Source organism: Podarcis erhardii (assembly GCF_964252035.2).
Source record: "Podarcis erhardii genome assembly, chromosome: 9".
Lineage (NCBI taxonomy): Eukaryota > Metazoa > Chordata > Lepidosauria > Squamata > Lacertidae > Podarcis > Podarcis erhardii.
In genome coordinates, this window is record NC_138512.1 from 29,046,798 (window position 1) to 29,067,375 (window position 20,578).

Sequence of the window (20,578 nt, forward strand, 5' to 3'; positions counted from 1 at the left end):
AAGCTTCTGGAGTGCGCGCACATTACCCGGTCATCCCTCCTCCTTACCAGGAGGAGGAGAAGCGGGGCGGGGCTGTCTGTGACCCGACCGCGCGCGCGCGCCCGCCCCTCCTTTGCCCCGCCCTCAGCAGAGCGAACAAAGGATTCCCGCTCCCTCAGCGCCTCCTTCCCACTCTCCGCTCCCCGCCAAGCGCTCGCGCCCGCCGCAGCACTCGAAGAGGCGGGGCACTGGGAGAGGGCGGGTCTTTCTGGGAGGCTCAAAGGCGGCGTTGCCAAGCAACGCGAAGCTGGCAGGAGGCGGGCGCTGAGAAGCGGGAGAGAGAGTGTGAGTGAGTGAGTGCGCGCGCAGTTCGCCATGGGAACCGGTGGTCAATTCAGTGAGTCGCGCGCGCGGGGGGAAAGCGAATCGGGCGCGTTCATTTTCCCTTTCCATGCACTTCTCTCCCTCCCTCCCTCCCTCTTTCTCTCTCCCGCCCCCACGCACACAACAAAGCGCCTGGTTTTGCCCCCTCGCAAATGTTACAGTGGTATATTTTTAAGTACTGGGTTTCGAGCGCCACTTGAAGTCACACACGCATCAGACCCCGCGGCTAAATCACAGCTGCACGGGTTAATTTTGGTGGCGCTAGTGCACTCTGCGCATGGTCAGAGGGCACACCGCAGTCTCGGCGACCACCCGAGCACCATCCCCTGGCACGGAAAGTGTTCTGAGCCCTAGAAGCTCCGGTTCGAATTAAGACACACCCGCCTTTCCCTCATTCGCTCAGCTGTTGGGGGCAATTCCTCCGACGAGACGTGGGGAAAGAAAGGGACACCCTCGCCCTCCCACTTTCCAGATTTCCGAAGGAGGGGTGAGAGGCAGCCATGGTCACAGAATCGTCGTCATCATCACATCACTGACCACCATCATAATAAGCTGAGAGGGTCCATATAGTGATGAGGAAGTTCACTCAGGATCGGGGACCTTCTAAAAGACAGGATAAGTCACCAGTGCGCCTAGGTTTTTTTCTTCTTCATGTCCTACATGTGTGAGAATCTCCCTTTGTAAACAAAACGTCTCTCCAGATTTAGAGGTTAATCCCTTTAGGTCTGTGAACAAGGCATTTATTTCCACAGTAATAGGGTCAGGAAAGTCCTCTTGACCTTAGCAGGACTCTTTGCTAGGATCCTGGCAACAGACTGTTGGCACAGATTGATATTGGAGTAAGTTTTAGGCGCTTCTTGTTGGCCTTTGTCTGTCTCGAGAGACAATGGAGTGCGCCTCCGGGGGTGAAGTCAAACGGCTGCGTTAGGACTGAAGTGACGCCCCCCAGGGCGCAAGTCTGGACAGTGTGTATGGAGTTCCTGGGATGTGGGTGGCACTGTGGTCTAAACCACTGAGCCTCTTGGGCTTGCCGATCAGAAGGTCAGCAGTTTGAATCCCCATGACAGTGTGAGCTCCCATTGCTCTGTCCCAGCTCCTGCCAACCTAGCAGTTCGAAAGCACGCTAGATACATAAGTATCTGCGGCGGGAAGGTAAATGGTGTTTCCGTGAGCTCTGTTTTCCTCCGCGGTGATCTGTTGCGCCAGAAGCGGTTTAGTCATGCTGGCCACATGACCCGGAAAGCTGTCTACAGACAAACTCTGGCTCCCTGAAAGCAATGAGCACTGCAACCCCATGGTCACCTCTGACTGGACTTAACCATTCAGGGGTCCTTTACCTTTACCTGGGATGTCCAGATGATAAGACCCCCCCACTCTCGGCCTTGCTGATGTGGTCCAAACAAAGGCTGTGCAATGCATTTGTGGCACCAGGTTGGCTGCAGGAGTTGCCAGAAGGAGGTGTACAAGATTCTATCCGACAGTCTTAGAGACTCCACACTCGATTTGTGTAGGGTTTACTCCTGAGCCTTTTCTTCTCCCAAAGATATCCCACAGGGCAGTGGCGATTCACAGTGGCGTAGCGTGGGTTGTCAGCACCAGGGGCAAGGCAAGTAATTTGCGCCCCCTAACCCGTGGATTTGCGCCCCCTAACCCTACCCCTAACCCCCAGATGTTGCGCCCGGTGCGGCCGGCCCCCCCTGCACCCCCCACGCTACGCCACTGGCGGTTCAGGATTAGAGTTTGCCTTATTCTAGATTCCCAGGTTGACTAGTCCCATCTGCCCATCACTTCCCTCTCTACAGCATGTGCAGAAACCACCTTGTTGACCGTTGGGCCCAGTATCGGTCTTGTCCTCTCAATCTGTCAGAGCCTATCTTCACATGCAGGGGAGGCTCAGCAAGGGTTTGAGAGCCATTGTGTGGCCACTGTTGCATGCTGACAGCTTCTAGGAACCCCCAATGAGAGTTGAGTGCAAGGAGTGTGCTGCCTTGAGCTTCTTGGGGAAAGCGCAGGTTAAAAACATACAAAATAAATGTCATTATGTTGCAGGGAAGACTTGCCAAAGGATTTGTTGCTACCATAACACAATGGAGGAAAGCAAAACTATGGAACCTCATAAGATTTTGTGCCGGGCCCTGTCACTGAGAATGTTTGTGCTGTTCTGGATTTAGGATGTGTTTTATAAAAACCAGATGACAGAACGGAGGAAGTCGATGACTCGGTAGAGCTAAAAATTTATAAAGGGAGATATGATGTTATAATAACATTAAAAATGGAAAAGCAATAAAAATATTATTAAAAAGAGAGAATGTTTGTGCTGTTCTGCAGAGCCCAAGGCAGGGCAGAGCAAACTTTTTTAAAAAAGTATACAAGATGACACCCCCCCCCCCCCAAGTTTGCTTTCTCTTATCCTATTTTGAGCCCTTGTTAGTAAAAGTTTTCAATTGCCTGGAAATGTGTATGTATGTAGCCAACAGCATATCTGCTTGTTTTCAAATGTTGGATTAGTGGTATGTGTAGACATCAGGCATCTCTCTTTTTTTTGCCTCCTGATTCAAATCAAGCCTCTCAACTGTTTGGAGCCTGGCCAATATCAGGCAAAGTGTAGAAGGTGCCCTTCATAATAAGAGGCCTTTGAAAGTTTCTGGCACTGTGCGTTCCCATAAAGGTAAATGTGGGTAGTATTAAAAATCAGCATGAGATGTTCCTCTTAAGAAAAGAACCTTAGAGGATTAGATTGTAGCTTTTGAATCTCTTATTTTTGATGGCTGAATGAGGCGCAAGTAGTAATTATTCTGTGGTCCTCACAATCTCCCAAGCCTGGGCATTTACTCCTAATTTATTCATTTATTCCAGAAAGAAAGTGTTTGAAAGAAAGAAATGGAGCTGACCAGTGAGCCTCTGCCTCAAGAAAGTAGAAGCGAGACCATTCTCCAAACCATCTCAAAGCTCCAGATTTCTGAATCAGGAGAGTTCAAACCTGACCCAGGTAATTATTATTCATTAAATTTGTATACTGCCCTTAATCTGTAGATCTCAGGGTGATTTACAGCATACAAATACACTACAAAAACACTGAATACATAATAAGAACAAGAACAAAACAAACCAGTAACACACACCCCAACCTCCCACAAACTCATTTAAAAGGACCTAGGATGTTAGTCAACCAAAGTCCTGGTTGAAGAGGAACATTTTTTCACCTAGCACCTAAAGGTGTACAGTCATCCCTTGGGTTATAGACACTTCGGGTTGCGGTTTTTTGGGTTATGGACCCGCCGAAACCCGGAAGTACCAGAACGGGTTATTTCCGGGTTTCGACGATCACACTTTGCGCAGAAGCGCCAAATTGCAACCCGTGCGTGCGCAGATGCGGCGCTGCAGGTTGCGAACGTGCCTCCCACACGGATCACGTTCGCAACCCGAGCATCCACGGTATAATGAAGACTCTGGTGCCTAGGCTGTTCGATTTTTCATTCCATATCCCATGGATGGTATCATTTAAAAAAAAATCTGTTCACAGTAGTTGACTGGGGCTGATGAGAGTTGGAGTCTCACAACATCTGGAGAACACAGATTCCCATCTCTGCTGTGAAGTAACACTCCTGCGCACTGCAGCTTCTGAGCTGAATGAAAGCATATTCTTTAGTAGAGAGGTGCTGCTTCTTTACTTCATCTGTTGTGGTGTATAAGCAATGTATATAGCCACACACATCCTTTTTTGTTGCAGCCTCTAGCCCACAGCCAGGGTGAGGATGAATGGAGGGAAGAGATGGTGCTTGTGTGTTTGTGTGAATGGATATGTGGGGGGGGGCATGGATGAGAGGGAGTGTCCCACACCCACCCACTTCTTGCTTTGGTCCCACCTATCGCCACCAGTATTGCAGCCCTTAGCTCTGAAAAGATTGTTTTCCTCTGGCTTGTGGGATCTGCTACCACCTTCCTAAACACAGGGAAGAAAAGAACCTCCGGTTAACAAGGAGCTTTGTTCCTTGATCTTAATTTTGCTTCAAGGTCAGATTTATTTTCCAGGAACATTTTGAAATCATTCAGGCACATTGACACAAAGAGGGCAATCTGTGCAATGTGTGCATGGGCCTGCTTTGAGGATTGGGCCCCTCAGGTGCCAAGGAGTGTTGTAGATTTTTTTAAATAAAAAGAATACACACACAGTGAATGCTGGGTTTGTTCTGCAAGCATATTTCCTGGCAGATGGTGTGGTCAGCTTTGATATTCCTGTGGATATGGCTGTTGAAGGTAAGGGGGCTGAATTTTGGCTCTCCTTCTCCCCAGATTAATCAGGCACTTAAAAATTGACTGTGCCATCTGTATAGCTGGTACACGCAGGCAGAAATTGTTGTGTACGGTGATCTTTGGATTGGGGCCACTTACTTTGGCTGCAAGTCCCAAGTTGTATTTTGCAGGATGCATGCAGACAATATCAAAAGTCCGAAGACTGTTTAATGCAGCTTGTAGTGTAGCAAAACAAGAACTACGTCATCTAATAGGTGATGATAATGCAATGAATATTGTTTTAAAGTTTCAGGATCAAATACTATTTTTGTTTTTTGCTTTTTAAACAGAGATTTACAGTCACGAGTATCTGCTTTCAAGGGCTGAATTGTTACTGGAAAAGCGGATTAAAAATGGAGATCCTTTGGCCTCTTTTCTCAAAGGGCAGATGTATTTTGAAGAGGTGGGACTTTGCGCACACACCATATACATACAAGAGGAAGTTTGAAATTGTGTTGAACAAGTATCAGTGTTGAAATGTGGGATTAAGAATTCAGATGCCAATATGTTAGGAAAATTCACAACCATTTACCAGGTCAGATTGGTGTAATATGCTCAAACTGGCTCATTTTCTATCTGCTGTAAAGGGAGAAATTTTAAGGGGAAATTTAAGGGGAATCTTCCTGTCCTGCCAGGAAGATGCAGAATTTCAAGTTTATTCATGCTTTTATATTGTTCAGGACTTATATTATTCTATTCAGGCTTTACATCTTTATTTTTATTTTACTGATTTCAATATGTGCTAAAATTGGGCCTAACAATTTAAGGGGCAATCCAGTGATTTGCCAGAGAGATTCAGAATTTTATGTTGTTGTATGTAGTTTTATTTGGGTATGGGTCAGTTTTATGTAAACTTATGTCATTTTTATGCAGATCTGTAGTTTGCTAACATTCATGCTTTGTGATGTCCAATGGCTAGATACATATGAAGAAAATGAAATCCATTTAAGACTCCACCCATTTCTCCAGTGATCCTTTGTGGCTCAGTGGGAACCCCGATATCAGCTCAGACTTGTCCAGTGACCTCAGTGAAGGAAACTGCTCTCTGTACACAGCCCATCACAAAAGCACACACAAAGTTTTGGGTTCATGTGACTTGTTCTTTCCAGTGGTTTCTTCCCAAGAACCTCTCTTCTGTAGTCTTTGCATTTCTGTTTCGGGGAGCAGGCAGAGAACCTGGCCAGTTTAACAGGAGAACAAAAACAGCTAGTTCTTATTCCAAGGTTCTCTGCTGAAAGTGACACACATCTCTCATGGCTTGGATCCAGGCATTTCAACATGTTTTATTAAATAGTTCGCATAATTTCCATATTCCAGGATGTCTAGTTGCAGTTTCTGGGTTGGATTTTATATTTTCTTTACAATATTTTACGTTAAAATGGCACAATTGTATCCCAAAGGCTTCAGTAGCTAGATTTAATCCTGAGTATTTGATCTCTCGTTGTTTCTTGCACAGGGATGGTATGAAGAGGCACTGCAGCAGTTTGAACAAAACACAGATTTTCAGTCCATGTATCAACTAGGCGTAATGTACTATGATGGACTGGGGACCCCACCAGATCCTGTAAGTTGCAACCAGATTGGTCCCCCCCTTTGGTTATTCATTAGGTAACAACTTTTTTTACTTAACAGCATGTATTTCAAAGATGCAGATTAATAAGCAAATGTCTGAAGCATAACATCATTGGGCAGAGCAAATCTGTGGAGCCAGAAAGCAGAGGATGCTTCTAGACTGTTAGCCTTTTCAGTTGGCAAATTCAGTCACTGATAAAGTCAGGTTGTGCAATCATAGTTTATTGGGGGGATCTTGCCCCCCCCAAACACCCAATTCTGAGAGCGCTGTGCTTTTTATTTATTAAATTTCTATACCATCCTTCATCTGAGGATCAGAAGACAACTTACAATATAAAAAACACAAAAATGCATACCATAGTAACAAACAAAAGCAATAACCCAGCCCCACAATTTAAAAGGCCATAGATTGTTTCGCCAAAGGCCTGAGAATGAAAAGGAGGTCTATCCATGGAAAAGATGGTCTAAAATATTCTATGGCCTCTGAGAGGCCCTACTGAGAATCATAGGAATGTGCCCTAAATATGGTAGGCAGAGTCCAACATTTTCGCAGAGAGACTTTCTTGGTGCTTTTATTATGATCTTTTGGGTGCTAAGCAAAAAAAAAAATTTTTTTAATCTGTACAAGCCTTTTTTAAAAATCAGGCTCTCAAAGTCAGATCTGTAATTTGCTGTACATTTGTGCTGCTGTTTTGGTTTTATCTTTTCCCCCACTCTACTGGTAAAAATAATTTTATGCAGCAAATAATTGTTTTAGACTTTTTGTGAGCAGCCTGGAGAACATGTACCAGGTGGCCTACAGAGATGCTGGGTAGTATGCAATGATACTACAGTGGTACCTTGGTTCTCGAACTTAATCCGTTCCGGGAGTCCGTTCAAAAACCAAGGTGCGGCTTCTGATTGGCTGCAGGAGCTTCCTGCAGTCAGGTGGAAGCTGCGTTGGACATTCGGCTTCTGAAAAATGTTCGCAAAATGGAACACTTACTTCCGGGTTTCAGGCGTTCAGGAGCCAAAACATACGAGTACCAAGGCGTTCGAGAACCAAGGTACGACTGTAGTTCTGTCCCTGAGTGCTGCATTCATGCTAGAGCTAGAATGTATGCATATGTGAATTCTGATACAAGGTTTTTTTAAAAAAGATGAAAATGAAGAAATTTATATGCTGCCCAGTTAAATTAAGTTTTAAAAGCCAATTACTGTATTAAGTTTCTGATTGCCAGTCCATCTTAATCATATGAAATATTTCCTAATGTCACTAGAGGGCAATATATTTGTTACATTGTGGGGTGGGGTGGGGGTCATTGTAATTTCCAAAGGAAATACTGCACGTGAAACCAAATGAAAGAAGCAGATAAAATTGTGAGGAAATCAGGCACACTATGCATCTGGCTACAATTTACCAAACCCTTTCTATTTTTCTCAGATTGGTACTTGTAAAAAAAAAAAAGAAGAAAAAAGAAAGATCACTACAGAGCATGCTCTAGCACATCCTGGGGAACTGGGCTGTTCTCCAAGTCTGTTGGCAGCTATAGAGAGGCAGGATTTTCCAGATGTGTTTCTGGGTTCCCATAGAAGGTGAAAGTAAGACCAAGAGGGTTTTCACGCAACTGCTTGCGGGAAAGGATGACGACAATCAGCAAACCACTACTCTCTGATTTGATGCCACAGAAGAGAGTCTCAGGAGTACGCCTGCCTTAACACAGGCATTCACCACCTAAAAAGAAATTACTGTTTCTATACTGCAAGGGTCTTCCAGAGCAGTGCCCAGCAAACCAGTAGAGCACAGTATTTAATCATGCATATGTTAAAAACATAAGCCATAAAACCATCTGAAATCAAACAGGCAGTAAAACCAATCTCCGGTCAGGTCCTAGCATGTTGATGGCTATACTTGGAGATAGATACGATCACTCAGGCAAACATCCATGTGTATCACATACCTTACTTGTGGATCCAATGAAATACGTGTAACCCAAGATTCCATCCATGTAGACAACCCTGTTTCCAGCCAATCTGACTAGCTGCTGCGAGCCACACAATGATTGTGGCTCAAGCTTGCCAGAGAAGCCTCCCCAACTGCAATACATTTCTGCCTCCTTAGAATGGCAGAAGCATCATTTCCCAAAACTTTGCCTTGATCCTAATAGTCCTATGCTAATAATAAATAATAGTAATAATAATAATTTATTGTTTCTACTCCACCCATCTGGCTAGGTTTCCTGATACACAAATCTTTCTTCCCACAAACCTTCCCCCTGGTAACAAACAGTTACCCCCTTGGTAACTGCTACATTTAGTGGAATGTTAATGTTTTTGTTAAGTTTGCCAATATGGATTTCATATGCTGTGTTTGGTAGTTTTGTTATGCTGTGTATTTTTGCTGTTTTTGTCACCTACAGCAAAAGGGAATTGAATATATGGAGAAGATTATCAACTCTGGTTCCCCTAAAGCAAGGCATTTGAAGTTTGCCGCTGCCTACAACCTTGGAAGAGCTTGCTATGAAGGATGTGGAATTGAGATTTCAGAGAAAGATGCTGAACGGTAACCTTCACGAGACACCTGTGCTATGTCGATGCACTTTTGAGAAAGGTTACATGCGATAATGCCTCTTTCATGCACACACATCAGTTTTTGCCTCGTCACACCACATAGCTATTTTACTGGTAGGAAATGTGCATTTTCTCAGCACGGAGACGAGGGGCTCAGTCTGCCATTTTTCCACTTCATTTTAATTGCATCTGGACACTGCAATATAGAACAGCCCTAAAGCAGGAGTGGGGAACCTTTGTTGTTGTTTTTCACTTGTCAAAGCCAGTATTCACTTAGGAGTAATCTGTCAGGTGTCATTGGTGGGCAGGGACAGAGCCACTTTGTCCGTGCATGCTATCACTTTTTAAAATACATTTCATTCCCTTCTCCATCACCTCCACATAATGGGTTTGGCTGCCAGGAGATGGAACAACGGATTAATTTTGCCAGAGGTCTGAGTGATAATTTACAGAGGGCTTTTTAACTCTCCACCTTCCATTGCTTCATCTGTCTTGGGCTGGATCTAGACACATCAAAGAAGCATTTCAGTTTAAAGCATTGTAAATTTAAACAGGGAAAACAGGTAGAGAAAAACGGGACTCCACATCGCCATCTGGTGACACAATGTTATATTGCACATAAAGGTAAAGGGACCCCTGACCATTAGGTCCAGCCGTGGACTACTCTGGGGTTGCGCCGCTCATCTTGCTTTATTGGCCGAGGGAGCCTGCGTACAGCTTCCAGGTCATGTGGCCGGCATACAGCTTCCGGGTCATGTGGCCAGCATGACTAAGCCGCTTCTGGCGAACCAGAACTGTACCCGTAAACGCCATTTACCTTCCCGCCGGAGCGGTACCTATTTATCTACTTGCACTTTGATGTGCTTTCGAACTGCTAGGTTGCAGGAGCAGGGACCAAACAACGGGAGCTCACCCCGTTGTGGGGATTCAAACTGCCGGCCTTCTGCTCAGCAAGCCCTAGGCTGTGGTTTAACCCACAGCGCCACCCGCATCCCATATTGCACATGCAACGCACATAAATCGCTTTTTCTTTACCAGTGTAGCTCTGTCCATTGCTTCTCCCTTTCCCTTTATTCTTCTGCCCACCCCCATATAAAATCAGTCAGTGAGCCACAGGTTACCTATGCCTGTTTTAAGAGGAACAGGCCAACCATGCCACTCATGTTTTTCTATGTCTTCCAGTTTATGGTTTATTGCTGCAGACCACGGGAACCCAAAAGCAAGTGTAAAGGCTCAAACAGCCCTTGGGATGCTGTATTCAGCAAAGCATCGAAAGGATCTGAAAAAGGTATGTGTCCTGCTTTGGCTTACATCACAAAGCTTGATTCAGGTGTGCTGTCCAGTTAAATGAGGCTGTTGTGATTTAGATGTGGCAAGAATCAAGTGAGTAGTACAAAATACTGGTTTGCAATGAAAGGTTGCCAAGCAATTTAAGGTGTTTCTTAAGTACCTGGTGCCTTTTAACATGCAGCACTTTTTGCCAGGGGAAGAAAGTTTTACAGCAGCACTGCCCCTAATCCGCTTGTAGCTGTAGACAACTACAGTGGTGCCTCGCAAGACGAAAATAATCCGTTCTGCGAGTCTCTTCATCTAGCGGTTTTTTCGTCTTGCGAAGCAACCCTATTAGCAAGACTCGCAAGACGTTTTCCCATAGGGAAATTCGTCTTGCGAAGCGCATCGAAAAACGGAAAACCCTTTCGTCTAGCGGGTTTTTCGTCTTGTGAGGCATTCGTCTTGCGGGGCACCACTGTAGGTATGTGTAAGAGCTATTTCAGGAGTCAGCAAACTTTTCAGCAGGGAACCAGTCCACTGTCCCTCAGACCTTGTGCGGTCTATATATATATATATATATATTTTGGGGGGGATGAACAAATACTTATGCCCCACAAATAACTAAGAGATGCATTTTAAATAAAAGCACACATTCTACTCATGTAAAAACACCAGGCAGGCCCCACAAATAACCCACAGATTCATTTTAAATAAAGGACACATTCTACTCATTTAAAAAAATGCTGATTCCCGGACTATCTGTGGGCCGGATTTAGAAGATGATTGGGCCGGATTCGGCCCCCGGGCCTTAGTTTGCCTACCCATGAGCTAGTGGCTCTTTGTGAAGCTACATCCCCATTTGCATCAAAAGATGATCCAGCCCTTCTGACACTTATGAGAACTTATGAGTATCCAGCTGCACATTGGCAGTGCATGTAGAAGCCTGGTTATACAGGCAAATCCTTCTCCCTTGATTGAGGAAAAAAATACCTATTATTTTTTCTCTATGTGAATAGGGTCTCCCCTCAAACATGCTTGGTATATTAAACCATTTAGAAGAGCTAGCTTTTACTACCTTTCAGAATAAACTAAGAGGCACACTAGCCTTTCACCTTATCTGAATTTAGGGTACCGGATACCCATCTCACTTAGGATCGTTGCCAGTGCAAGAAGTGAAATGTGTGGTTTACCCCTCAAGCCATTTGCTTCCCTGAGTTTTCAAGCAAAACACACTTCCCCCATTTAAGCCATTTTTGCCTTAGCTTTCAAATACCTAGGAGAAAGAAGGATCCAACTTGCACCAATATAAACTCAAATCATTCCCCCCTGCCCCAGAAACTGAGCCACAGCAATTATGAGAATAGTTTAATGTACTGTTGTATACTACCCTGCAATCGGCAGATGAAGGGCAGTGTAGAAATAAAACGAAGATGATAGCAGCACTACAAAGAAAAAGAATGAAGTTGTACGTTGGCAAAAGCAAAATTCACTTTTGACGCTTTGACATTTGTGGCCAGGTTTGCGTAATGAAACACTAATGAGCTGCGTGGGTTGGCACATCAGACTTGAATCTCATGATAACAGCATTAGTCATTTGAAGGAAGGCTTGAACATCCTGGGGTAATTTAACAACCAGTCTTTTCTTAATGCCATGAGCTCAACATTTCAAAAAATAAGAAGGCATTAAATATCAGAGAAGTTCTGCATTTATAACTAAGCAAAACATCTGGCAGGCTGTAAATAGAAACATTGGCTTGCTCTTTTTAAAAGACTGTGTACTAAGATTAAGTGCTCAAACACACTTCCACTTGTCCCACTGCTTTCCCCCAGGAAAACTTGCTGTTTACCGCTGAATCAGAACAAAACGTCAATTGGGTTTTCTGCGGATCAACATTTGTTCTGATTCAACAGCAAGTTTTCCTAGGGAAAGCAGCAGGGCAAAGAACTTGTTGTACCAATGCCTATCAAGCACAGGGCAAGCAGAAATGTGGTGGACAAGCCCCAAGAGTCTATACTGCAGTTGGTAGCTGCCCATACCCTACGCCAGAAGTGCTGGCGTGTTCACTACCATTTTCACTGCCATTTATGCATATGCCTAAATTGGGAATTGCCAACATTTTTGGGACCGTGAACAAGCAGGAGAAACTGTGACGGGCACCACATATAAACTCCGCAACCAAGGCCACACCACAACCTGTTCTATGGGCTGCAACAGAATGTTTCTTTCAAGCCTGATTTCAGCCAGGGCAGGGGACCCCGTAGGCGTCAGCAAAAGCCCCTGTGGGAACCACATTGGTACCCCCTAGTCTATGTAATACTGCCAACCTAGCAGTTCGAAAGCACATTAAAGTGCAAGTAGATAAATAGGTACCGCTCCGGTGGGAAGGTAAACGGCGTTTCCATGCGCTGCTCTGGTTTCGCCAGAAGCAGCTTAGTCATGCTGGCCACATGACACGAAAAAACTGTCTGCGGACAAACGTCAGCTCCCTCGACCAGTAAAGCGAGATGAGCGCCACAACCCTAGTCGTTTGCGACTGGACTTAACGGTCAGGCGTCCTTTACCTTTACTTTTAAAGAGCCCTCAAATCAGTTGGCTAAAGTGCCAATGACATGTAATTTAATGGCCGTTATGTTTTGGTGATTACAAGTCTACATCTCTGCCTAGCCAGTGAGGCTGCTCGTAAGTGTATTTTGTACAGTACACATTCAACCATGTTGCCACTATATATGTTTCAAAACCCCATTCTTTCTCCTACAGGCCTTCTTTTGGCATTCAGAAGCTTGTGGGAATGGGAGCCTTGAATCACAGGGCATCCTTGGTCTTATGTATTTTTATGGGCACGGTGTACGTCCAAATTTAAAAGCTGCTCTGGAGTGCCTGACTGCAGCCTCAGATCGTGGGAACGTCTATGCTAAAGGTCACTTGGTGGAATATTACTACAAAAGGAAATTTTTTACAAAAGCAGCTGACTTTGCCAAAAGGTAAATTAATTCATCAGATACATAGAAATATGGTACCTTTTAATTTTTGTGTTGCTGATCTTAAAAAAAAAAAATTCTGCTTGTTGCAACTAAATTTCCTCTCTGCTTGACTCTCCTTGCTTTCTGCAGCAAAAGGGAAAGACGGGGGGGGGGGGGGGGGGAGAAGATGGACAATCAGTTTTATGTTTTGCCCTTAATATCCACTAAATTCAGGATACTAGAATTTAAGTGGGAGGAACACATGAGTTTACCCAGGAAAGGCATAATTATCTAGTTCATATCTGGTGAGGCATGGTGGTAGGACAATTTTCTTCATGTCACTATTCAATAAAGAATTATTTTACTTTCCAGATCGCATGTTCAAGTGCTAAAGTAATCTTCTTCTAGCTCAAGGGTTTTTTTCAGCAATACATCCAGCTTCAGTTTTAAAGCACTTGGATGTCATTTGAGAATGGAGAAATGATTCAGCACTCTCATTTTTGCCTTAATGATTTTGCTAAATGATGTCCTAGAACTTTGGGAAATAGCTACCATTCCACTGCTTCCTACCTGGTTTGTGACAAGAATGATACAGCTAACCTTTTGCCTAATGGTGCCTGTCTAAGCATGCTCACTCAGAAGCAAGGCTCAGTATGTTCAGTGGGGCTTACATCTAGGAAAGTGTACATGGGTTTGCAGCCTATATCTGACATTTCTAGGAAGAGTCTGACTCTGAAGACGAGGGAATGCAGTCACAGACAGAGCAGGAGTGGGTTAGTTCGGCCCCCCTTCATCAAGAGTTCCCAGACTCAGATAGAACAGCAGACTCAGAAGGCTTGCAGGCAGAGAGAGGGGAGGAGTAGATGACATTGAGGGAATTGCTATGCAACCAGGAGGGAGGCAGCATTTAGAAGACTCTTCTTTTGAGGGGGGGGGGAGGAGTCCACCCTCCTTGTCCCCGAACCAGAAGAGCTGAAAGGGAAGTATAAGAGACGAAGGGCTGGACTTTGGCATCCTTTGTGCTGCAAAAGAGTGACCAACTTGTAGCTAAGAGCAGCAGGCTCGGAGCTGCTCTCTGGGTGTTAACTGTAAATAAACATACCGTAAAACTGCCAAAGACTCCTTAATTCTTATTGGAGCTTGCTTGCCTGCCTGAGATCATTACAACAAGTCACTATACTACTGTGAAATCTTTGGGCCAAACTCAACATTACATTATTCACATTGCCTGGCCTTGTACAGTTGATTTCATTTTTTGTTTAACCCAGTAGGGGATGTGTCCCTACTTGCTCTGCTCGCCATTCCTCCACATTTACTCCAAAGTGGTTGCCCCTTCCCACCCATGCAACTACTAAGCTTGGTTTTCACCACCACAACCCCATTTCTGAAGCCACTTCTCTATTCCTTTCCGCAGCCCTTCTCTGCACCTGGTTTTGCCTTCACTGCCATGTCCATTTGTGGGCTCTGCGTCCTTTTTCTCTCACAGAGGACACAGCTGAAGAATGGAAGAGGGAGATGTTTGAGTACAATGAGAAGGGAGGGACCCTGAGAAGAGAGAACATGCTGGTGTTCTGGGAAGGGAGAGCAGGGAGGAAGCCCCCAATTAGGACTGGTACCATAGTAGGGGGAAAGCCCTATTTCCTCCCAACCCCCAGCATGCTCTCAGTCTGGATCACCACCTTCCCATGTCAGTTATTTGTTTAACACACAGCCAAACAATTTGAACACCATCATGTCTGTAAGTTGACTTGAGTCCCATCAGGGAAAAAGGTGGGGTATAGATAAATGTATAATAATAATAATATCTAGTCGGGCCCTTAATTCTCCCAATTTATAATGATTAGCTTGCTTTGCTATGAGATCACAACAAACCTCTAATCTCCCACCTCCTTTTGACAGCAGCAGCAATGACAGCTTTTGCAGACCCTTCTCGTTCTAATGCTGTTTTGACCAAGAGCAAAAGGCTCTTAGTATTTAACGTCCCCTCCATTTTTTCCTGAAACAAAAGCCCTATCAACATGCTTTTCATGTTCAGGCAAATGAGAATGAGAAGACAAGATGAGTGGGGGCGGGGACTATGACACAAGCCTGTCTCTGTTGCTGTTTCACAAGGAATATGGCTTTAACAACCCTTTGCTTGTCTCTTGGTTCATTTGCAGAAAGTGGAGAAGGGGCACGAGGATTTTAGCACAAAAATGCACCAATTATACAAGTTATTCCTGCTTCTTCCCTTAAACATCAACATGCAAGGACATTGTCATGCTGAAGTTTGCGTGGCTGCTGGTAGGCCGCCACACCAACTCCAGTATTTAATAAATAAAAATAAAAACAAGTAAACAGGGCAAACGACAGGCAGGTGAGCAAACAAGCAGTGCAGTGGCAGGCAGCCCTGACAAATTTATTTAATGGAGGGGGGAGGCGCATCAGAGAGCTGTTTAGCAAGGCACTCTGAAGTACCTCCCTCCAGCTGTGTCAGCATTCCAGAAAAGTGCTCTTTAAAGCACCTCCCCATTGCTTTAAAAGGGGTTAGCAGAAGGTGTGAGTAGAGAGGTGCTTTGTGCTAGCTGTGACTGCTGCGGAGGGATAGCAAGGGGGTGGGGTGAGGTATAAAGTGAGAGGTTTGATCAGATGTGGAGGAAGAACAGTTGGCAAAGTCGTAATGGCGGCCCCCAAGTGTTCTGAGAATAACTAAACTTTTACCTTGTATTGTGAATCCAAACAGGACTGCAGAAAATGATGACGTTGAAAAGTTAGCAAAGGCAACAGACTGCATTCCTTTTTATATAAAGAGAGGGCTTGCTATGGCTTCCTTCTACTTGGCTAGATGTCTCCAGTTTGGTCTAGGAACACAACAAGATTTAGTAGCAGCTAAAAATTATTATTCTAAGGTAAGTTGCTTTAACTCTGTTAGCTCTTTGAGGCGACATTATTTGGATTTTCATTTGAAATACTTTTTTTTTTTTTAAGTGTGTCCTTGTAGCTTTGTAGTGTAAGTTTTATATAATACAATGAAGGTATAAAGTTCATTTGCAATTATGGTTACTCTAATTCATCTTTGTGTTTATAGGCATGCAGGCTGGACCCCGATCTAGCTTCTGAACTTGAGCTACTGGCTAATCATGGGAGAATTTAGAGCATCATTTTGATGAATCTGAGCAAGTTCCGGCAGTTTGTCTTTATAACGGCAAATGTCAGTTGTCGTTCAGCTTTTGATAAATCATGGTTATTACTTCAAGCATTTTAGGCACATAATGTTCTGATTATCTTCATCTAAAAGAAAAGCATTGTGTGAGTTACTTTGTGTTACGAAACCATCAACTTTTGGTAAACGTGCATTAAGTTCAGAACTGTAGCTCTGTTACCTGGTATCAAGGTGGGGTGCAGGACTGTCTCTCACCATTTCTGAGAATTCGCCATGCTGACTGGGGCTGATGGAATCCAACAGCAATAGGAAGGCTGTCCAACCCTAGTTTACTTAATAAAAAGTGCATCATTAAATGCATCTTTCATTGCCTACAAATACTTAAAAGTTTTCAAGGCCAGCTTATTAAATACCCCTCGATTCTTAGATAATTTTTCTTATTTCAGTCATCAGTTTCAGCAAAAGAATACTGGAATTAAACAACTGAACCATCCTTTACATATAAAACTTTGTTGAAAAGTCCCATATCAGACCTTTCTAGTATTGCTGAACAGTAGCACACCCTGCAGATGCTGAAGCTTTACAATTTAGTCACAGTCTGTTTGTCAAGACATGCCTCTTGGGCAGCTGCATGAAACTGGTGAGCACTAAACCCTCTGCCCTGTGTAGGTTGGTGTATTGCAGAATCAAAGTAAACTGTGAGCTCAGGCATGTGGAGTTGATTACTGACACACTGTGACACATTGTGTGCATTTGAAATTGTACTGTAAAAGTCCCTTACTACTCACAAAGCTATTGGGCATTTTTTCAAGGCAGTAGTGGCTATGTTTTGAGCTGGCAACGGACTGACGCACCCACTCATGTAAAAGCAAAGTGGCTGTACTGCGGCATTTTTCTTTAGGAACAAGGAACTGAAAAGGGATTTTTTCTCTCCATCTGTTAAGGTGTGGGAGACCCAAAAGGCTTTTGGGCCCATTCAGGCTTTGGAATACCATCACATTTCCTAGCTGGACTAAATTAAGTTTCAGAAAATTCAAAAAGCAGGAGTCTCCAGCAGTGAATTGGCAACCTTCGCATTAAATCCAGATGTTCTTTTACCAGTGCTTTAAAAAGAGCCATGTTTAGGAAAATAGCCATATAGATGATATCAAGAGGGGATGAAAGGTTTAAGTGAACAGGTTATTAGTATAATTGTTTATGCAATGAATGCCAAGTCATTCATTCATGTGATTTATGACATTAAATCTATGTTCTGCATCTTGCAGAATCAGTGCAATTCTCTCTGAAAGCAGCACTTTGACCCACTGAAAGTGTAGCTTAATTATGAAACACTACAGTTCATTTTTGTTATTTATTGCTTACAAAGGCTCCAAACTATGGGAAATCTTTGGTAAAAATAAAAACAATAAAATTTACACAATATCTTTACATATATTGCACAACAAGGCTCTTCAATACAACAAGAAAATAGAGGAATGTTCATTATCCTCAGCAAGGAAATTAACTGTACAACATTCATTGGTATACCACTAAAGCAAAATGCCTTTCATAAATGTTTTAAAATACTCTATAGTTCTTATACCTTATATTAACATTTACATTTCAATCTGCATCTTAAACAGAATTATTCATGTAACAAGTTAAATAAAAGCCAGAAACTACGCAGTGCTGGCATTCTACCGTATCGTCAGTTCTTTCAAGTCTTGTTTGCTCCATGTAGAATTTAAAAAGAAAAGAAAAAAATACAAATTTGCAGTAGTCCTCAGCCAGCCCTCTGTGGAAAAGAGGGAAATAAGTTACATGTCTGCTATTAAGAACAGACATGTCTCTAGTAATTCACTTGTGCAGATTCAAACCTGAGCTGCTTTAAGCTGCTCTAAATGAGTTCGCAACTCAGGACACAGTTCAATTAGCAGCAATTCCAATAACACCTGGAAAAGAAGAGAGATTAAAAGCATTTCCCCCCTCTTTCTGAACCGGTAATTACAAACTTGGATAGCAAGTCATTAATAGGTGCAGAGATCAAGCCCACACACCCTGCCCCCAAGGGCTACCACATGGATCCCACAGTGGTCAATTCAGGGACAAGAGGCATACATGGAAGGAAGCAGTCTAAAGTCCACAGATTATTGTGGGGCCCTTTACGCTTTACGCAGAGTGGCTGTCCAGTAAAAGCCTTTTCTAAGGTATTATACCTGGTTCCACAAGATCTCGCTGGAAGCTGCCACGCAACTCTGGTGGTGGGCAGGGTACGGCCCCATGGGATTCCACCACCCCAGGTGGCTGCTTCAGACTGCCTCATGGGCGGGCTTGGCCCTGTCTGGAAGGCTACAGGTTGTCCACTATGTACTATGGTTCATTGGCTGTTTTTTAAAAAAACAATTTGCACATCTGGCAGTTGTAGAACCACACATGGAAAAATGTTCTTGGTAGCCCTCTGGGGAGGACCAAATCCTTATTATTCATCAATGTTTACTGGCACCTACAGGGCTCTGCACAGATTTTCGCATACCTACGAAGACCTCAAGCACTAGTAAATTTATCAGGTTTAGATTATCCCTCTTCCTCCCAGTCTAAACCAAAATCTCAAAGGGCACAGACCTTCAAGGGGATTTTATCTCCCAAATTCCACATTTCCCTCAGTGGCTCTTGCCCATCCCTGGTTAAAACAAATTCTGCAGATAATTCTAAAAGGTTAGACGATAAAACAGCTACTGTTGCAGGCCAAAGGGTAAATGCCAGAAACTAACACCAAGAATCCGAGTTCTGAGGTCTGAAGGAAGAGTAATTTTAAGTAACAAACCCATTCAATAATGTGCTGGTAACTCACATAAAGAAGATGCTTATTGGCCTTGGTTTCTTGAAGTGCATTGAAGACTTTGATTACACCATGGCGAGCATTTTGCTGACCAACAAGACTCTGTAGTGTATCTGAAAGAAAAGATATTTAATTTTGGTGACGCATCTGCTAATGTGTTTTAAGAAATTCAAATGAATTAAAAATATATATACAATGAGCAATGTAAGCTGTGTATTGAGATACTGATTCAAAAGCCTGCACATCCAAAATGTTAAAATAGATTCCTGTTATCTATCTTTTAAAAACAAATCAGAGATTTTAACATCAAGAAGAATATACTATGGAGTAATACACATGTAAAGTGCCTTTTGATTTTCAATATTTGGGAGCAGTAGATTTAGTTCCCTATTACCTAAATGCCACCCTGACTTCTTTTAAAAGAAACAGTTCTTCTACCCACAGAGTAACATCTGACAGATGTCAGGGATCTGTATAAAGGTTAAATATGCAACTCTCTCTGTGTGTGTACTTGGTCTGCTTAAAATTTAATCTCATAGAATCTCATAGATTTGCTTGTTAAAGTGGCCAGAGTTTAACTCTGCCTGTGGAGCGTTTTGAACATTCTAAGGGCTAAACAAATGGTAAATATTGTTTATTACCATAATCTCCTTTGATTCATTACATTCTGAACGTTAACATGACACGTGATTTGATATGCTCACCTGGAATGTTTTCAAGTAATTTTTGCTGTGCTTTCTGTTTCGTCTCCCGGCTTTGCTCTTCACTTCTGGGCTTTGAGCTGGACGCCAGTTTTCCATTTGGCCAAAAAGCATCTCGGAACACATTGATGTAGTAAACAAGCATTGGTTCACTGAAGATCCAATTTACAGTGTCACGAATTTGCCTTGAGGGAGAGGCGTCAAGAAGAAATGGTCATAATACTATAGCCGGAGTAGACATGCTTTTAACCCACTTCGAAACTTCCTAGAGACAACTTGCACATCAAGCAACAAAAATAGGGTTTCCACGAGGCAAATATCCACCTAGATACAATATGTTGCTTAGCCATACAGCAACTTGGACTAATCTAAATGTTACTCTTACAACTGCAGTACCTAAAATTTGGAAAATAAAAAGGGGAAAGAGAGGGAGAGAGAGCTAGGAACAGGATAGCAGCAAGCAGTGAAAACTAGGTTTGAGTAAAACAATAATTGGCAGTAATAATAAAATTATACATAAATGCAGCTATAATAATATTAACTATAAAACACAAACTTTTTAAGTTTTAACTTAAAATGTGATACTACTGTATTGTTGTGGAGGGGGAAGCAGTGGTTTATTTTTATTTTTTTAAAAAAGGTAGAGGTGAATCCCACTTCAAAATGTTTGAGAAGCACTGTTCTATGGAAACATGCAAATAGCTAGAAATCCTCCATTCTCATGCCCCCTCTGGTGGCTTCTAGTCACATTATATTTGAATGCAACCACTGTGTGTCTACATCTGATACTGGGTGAAGAATTCAGCATCCTGAAACTCTTATGCTTTCATTTAAAGGGGGGGGGGCAAGTTTCTAATCCCCAAAGCTGCAAGGACAGGTTTGGGAGTTTGTAGGGCATGCCTGATG

At 43.3% G+C, this 20,578-nt stretch overlaps 2 protein-coding genes and 1 long non-coding RNA gene across 5 annotated transcripts in view; 1 reads left to right on the forward strand and 2 right to left on the reverse strand.

Moving 5' to 3' along the window:
- Positions 1-87: 87 nt before the first annotated feature.
- LRP2BP (LRP2 binding protein) lies at positions 88-16,509 on the forward strand. 3 transcript variants are annotated; one of them, XM_081875922.1, is made up of 9 exons: positions 88-324; positions 3,220-3,352; positions 4,947-5,059; positions 6,113-6,220; positions 8,628-8,770; positions 9,961-10,066; positions 12,809-13,032; positions 15,734-15,899; positions 16,079-16,509. In XM_081875922.1, the coding sequence occupies exons 2-9, from the start codon at positions 3,244-3,246 to the stop codon at positions 16,142-16,144; spliced, it is 1,035 nt and encodes a 344-aa protein (XP_081732048.1). In that variant the 5' UTR covers positions 88-324; positions 3,220-3,243; the 3' UTR covers positions 16,145-16,509. The 3 variants fall into 3 exon arrangements, with proteins under 3 accessions (XP_081732048.1, XP_081732047.1, XP_081732049.1); XM_081875921.1 differs by having other exon boundaries at positions 90-376; XM_081875923.1 differs by lacking the exon at positions 88-324 and adding an exon at positions 1,014-1,202.
- LOC309349701 lies at positions 8,940-15,800 on the reverse strand. The gene is made up of 4 exons (XR_014160107.1): positions 15,712-15,800; positions 14,439-14,506; positions 13,069-13,151; positions 8,940-9,172 (listed from the first exon to the last, which is right to left on the reverse strand). It is a non-coding gene; the product is annotated as an uncharacterized lncRNA (long non-coding RNA).
- A 981-nt stretch (positions 16,510-17,490) lies between the features above and the next one.
- SNX25 (sorting nexin 25) overlaps positions 17,491-20,578 on the reverse strand; it is a 50,797-nt gene continuing 47,709 nt past the window's right edge. Inside the window, exons 17-19 of the mRNA XM_081875688.1 lie at positions 19,676-19,857; positions 18,984-19,084; positions 17,491-18,084 (exon numbers count right to left, since the gene is read on the reverse strand). Coding sequence (XP_081731814.1) covers positions 18,004-18,084; positions 18,984-19,084; positions 19,676-19,857 — 364 coding nt within the window. The 3' untranslated portion in view covers positions 17,491-18,003. The remainder of the gene's footprint in view (positions 18,085-18,983; positions 19,085-19,675; positions 19,858-20,578) is intronic.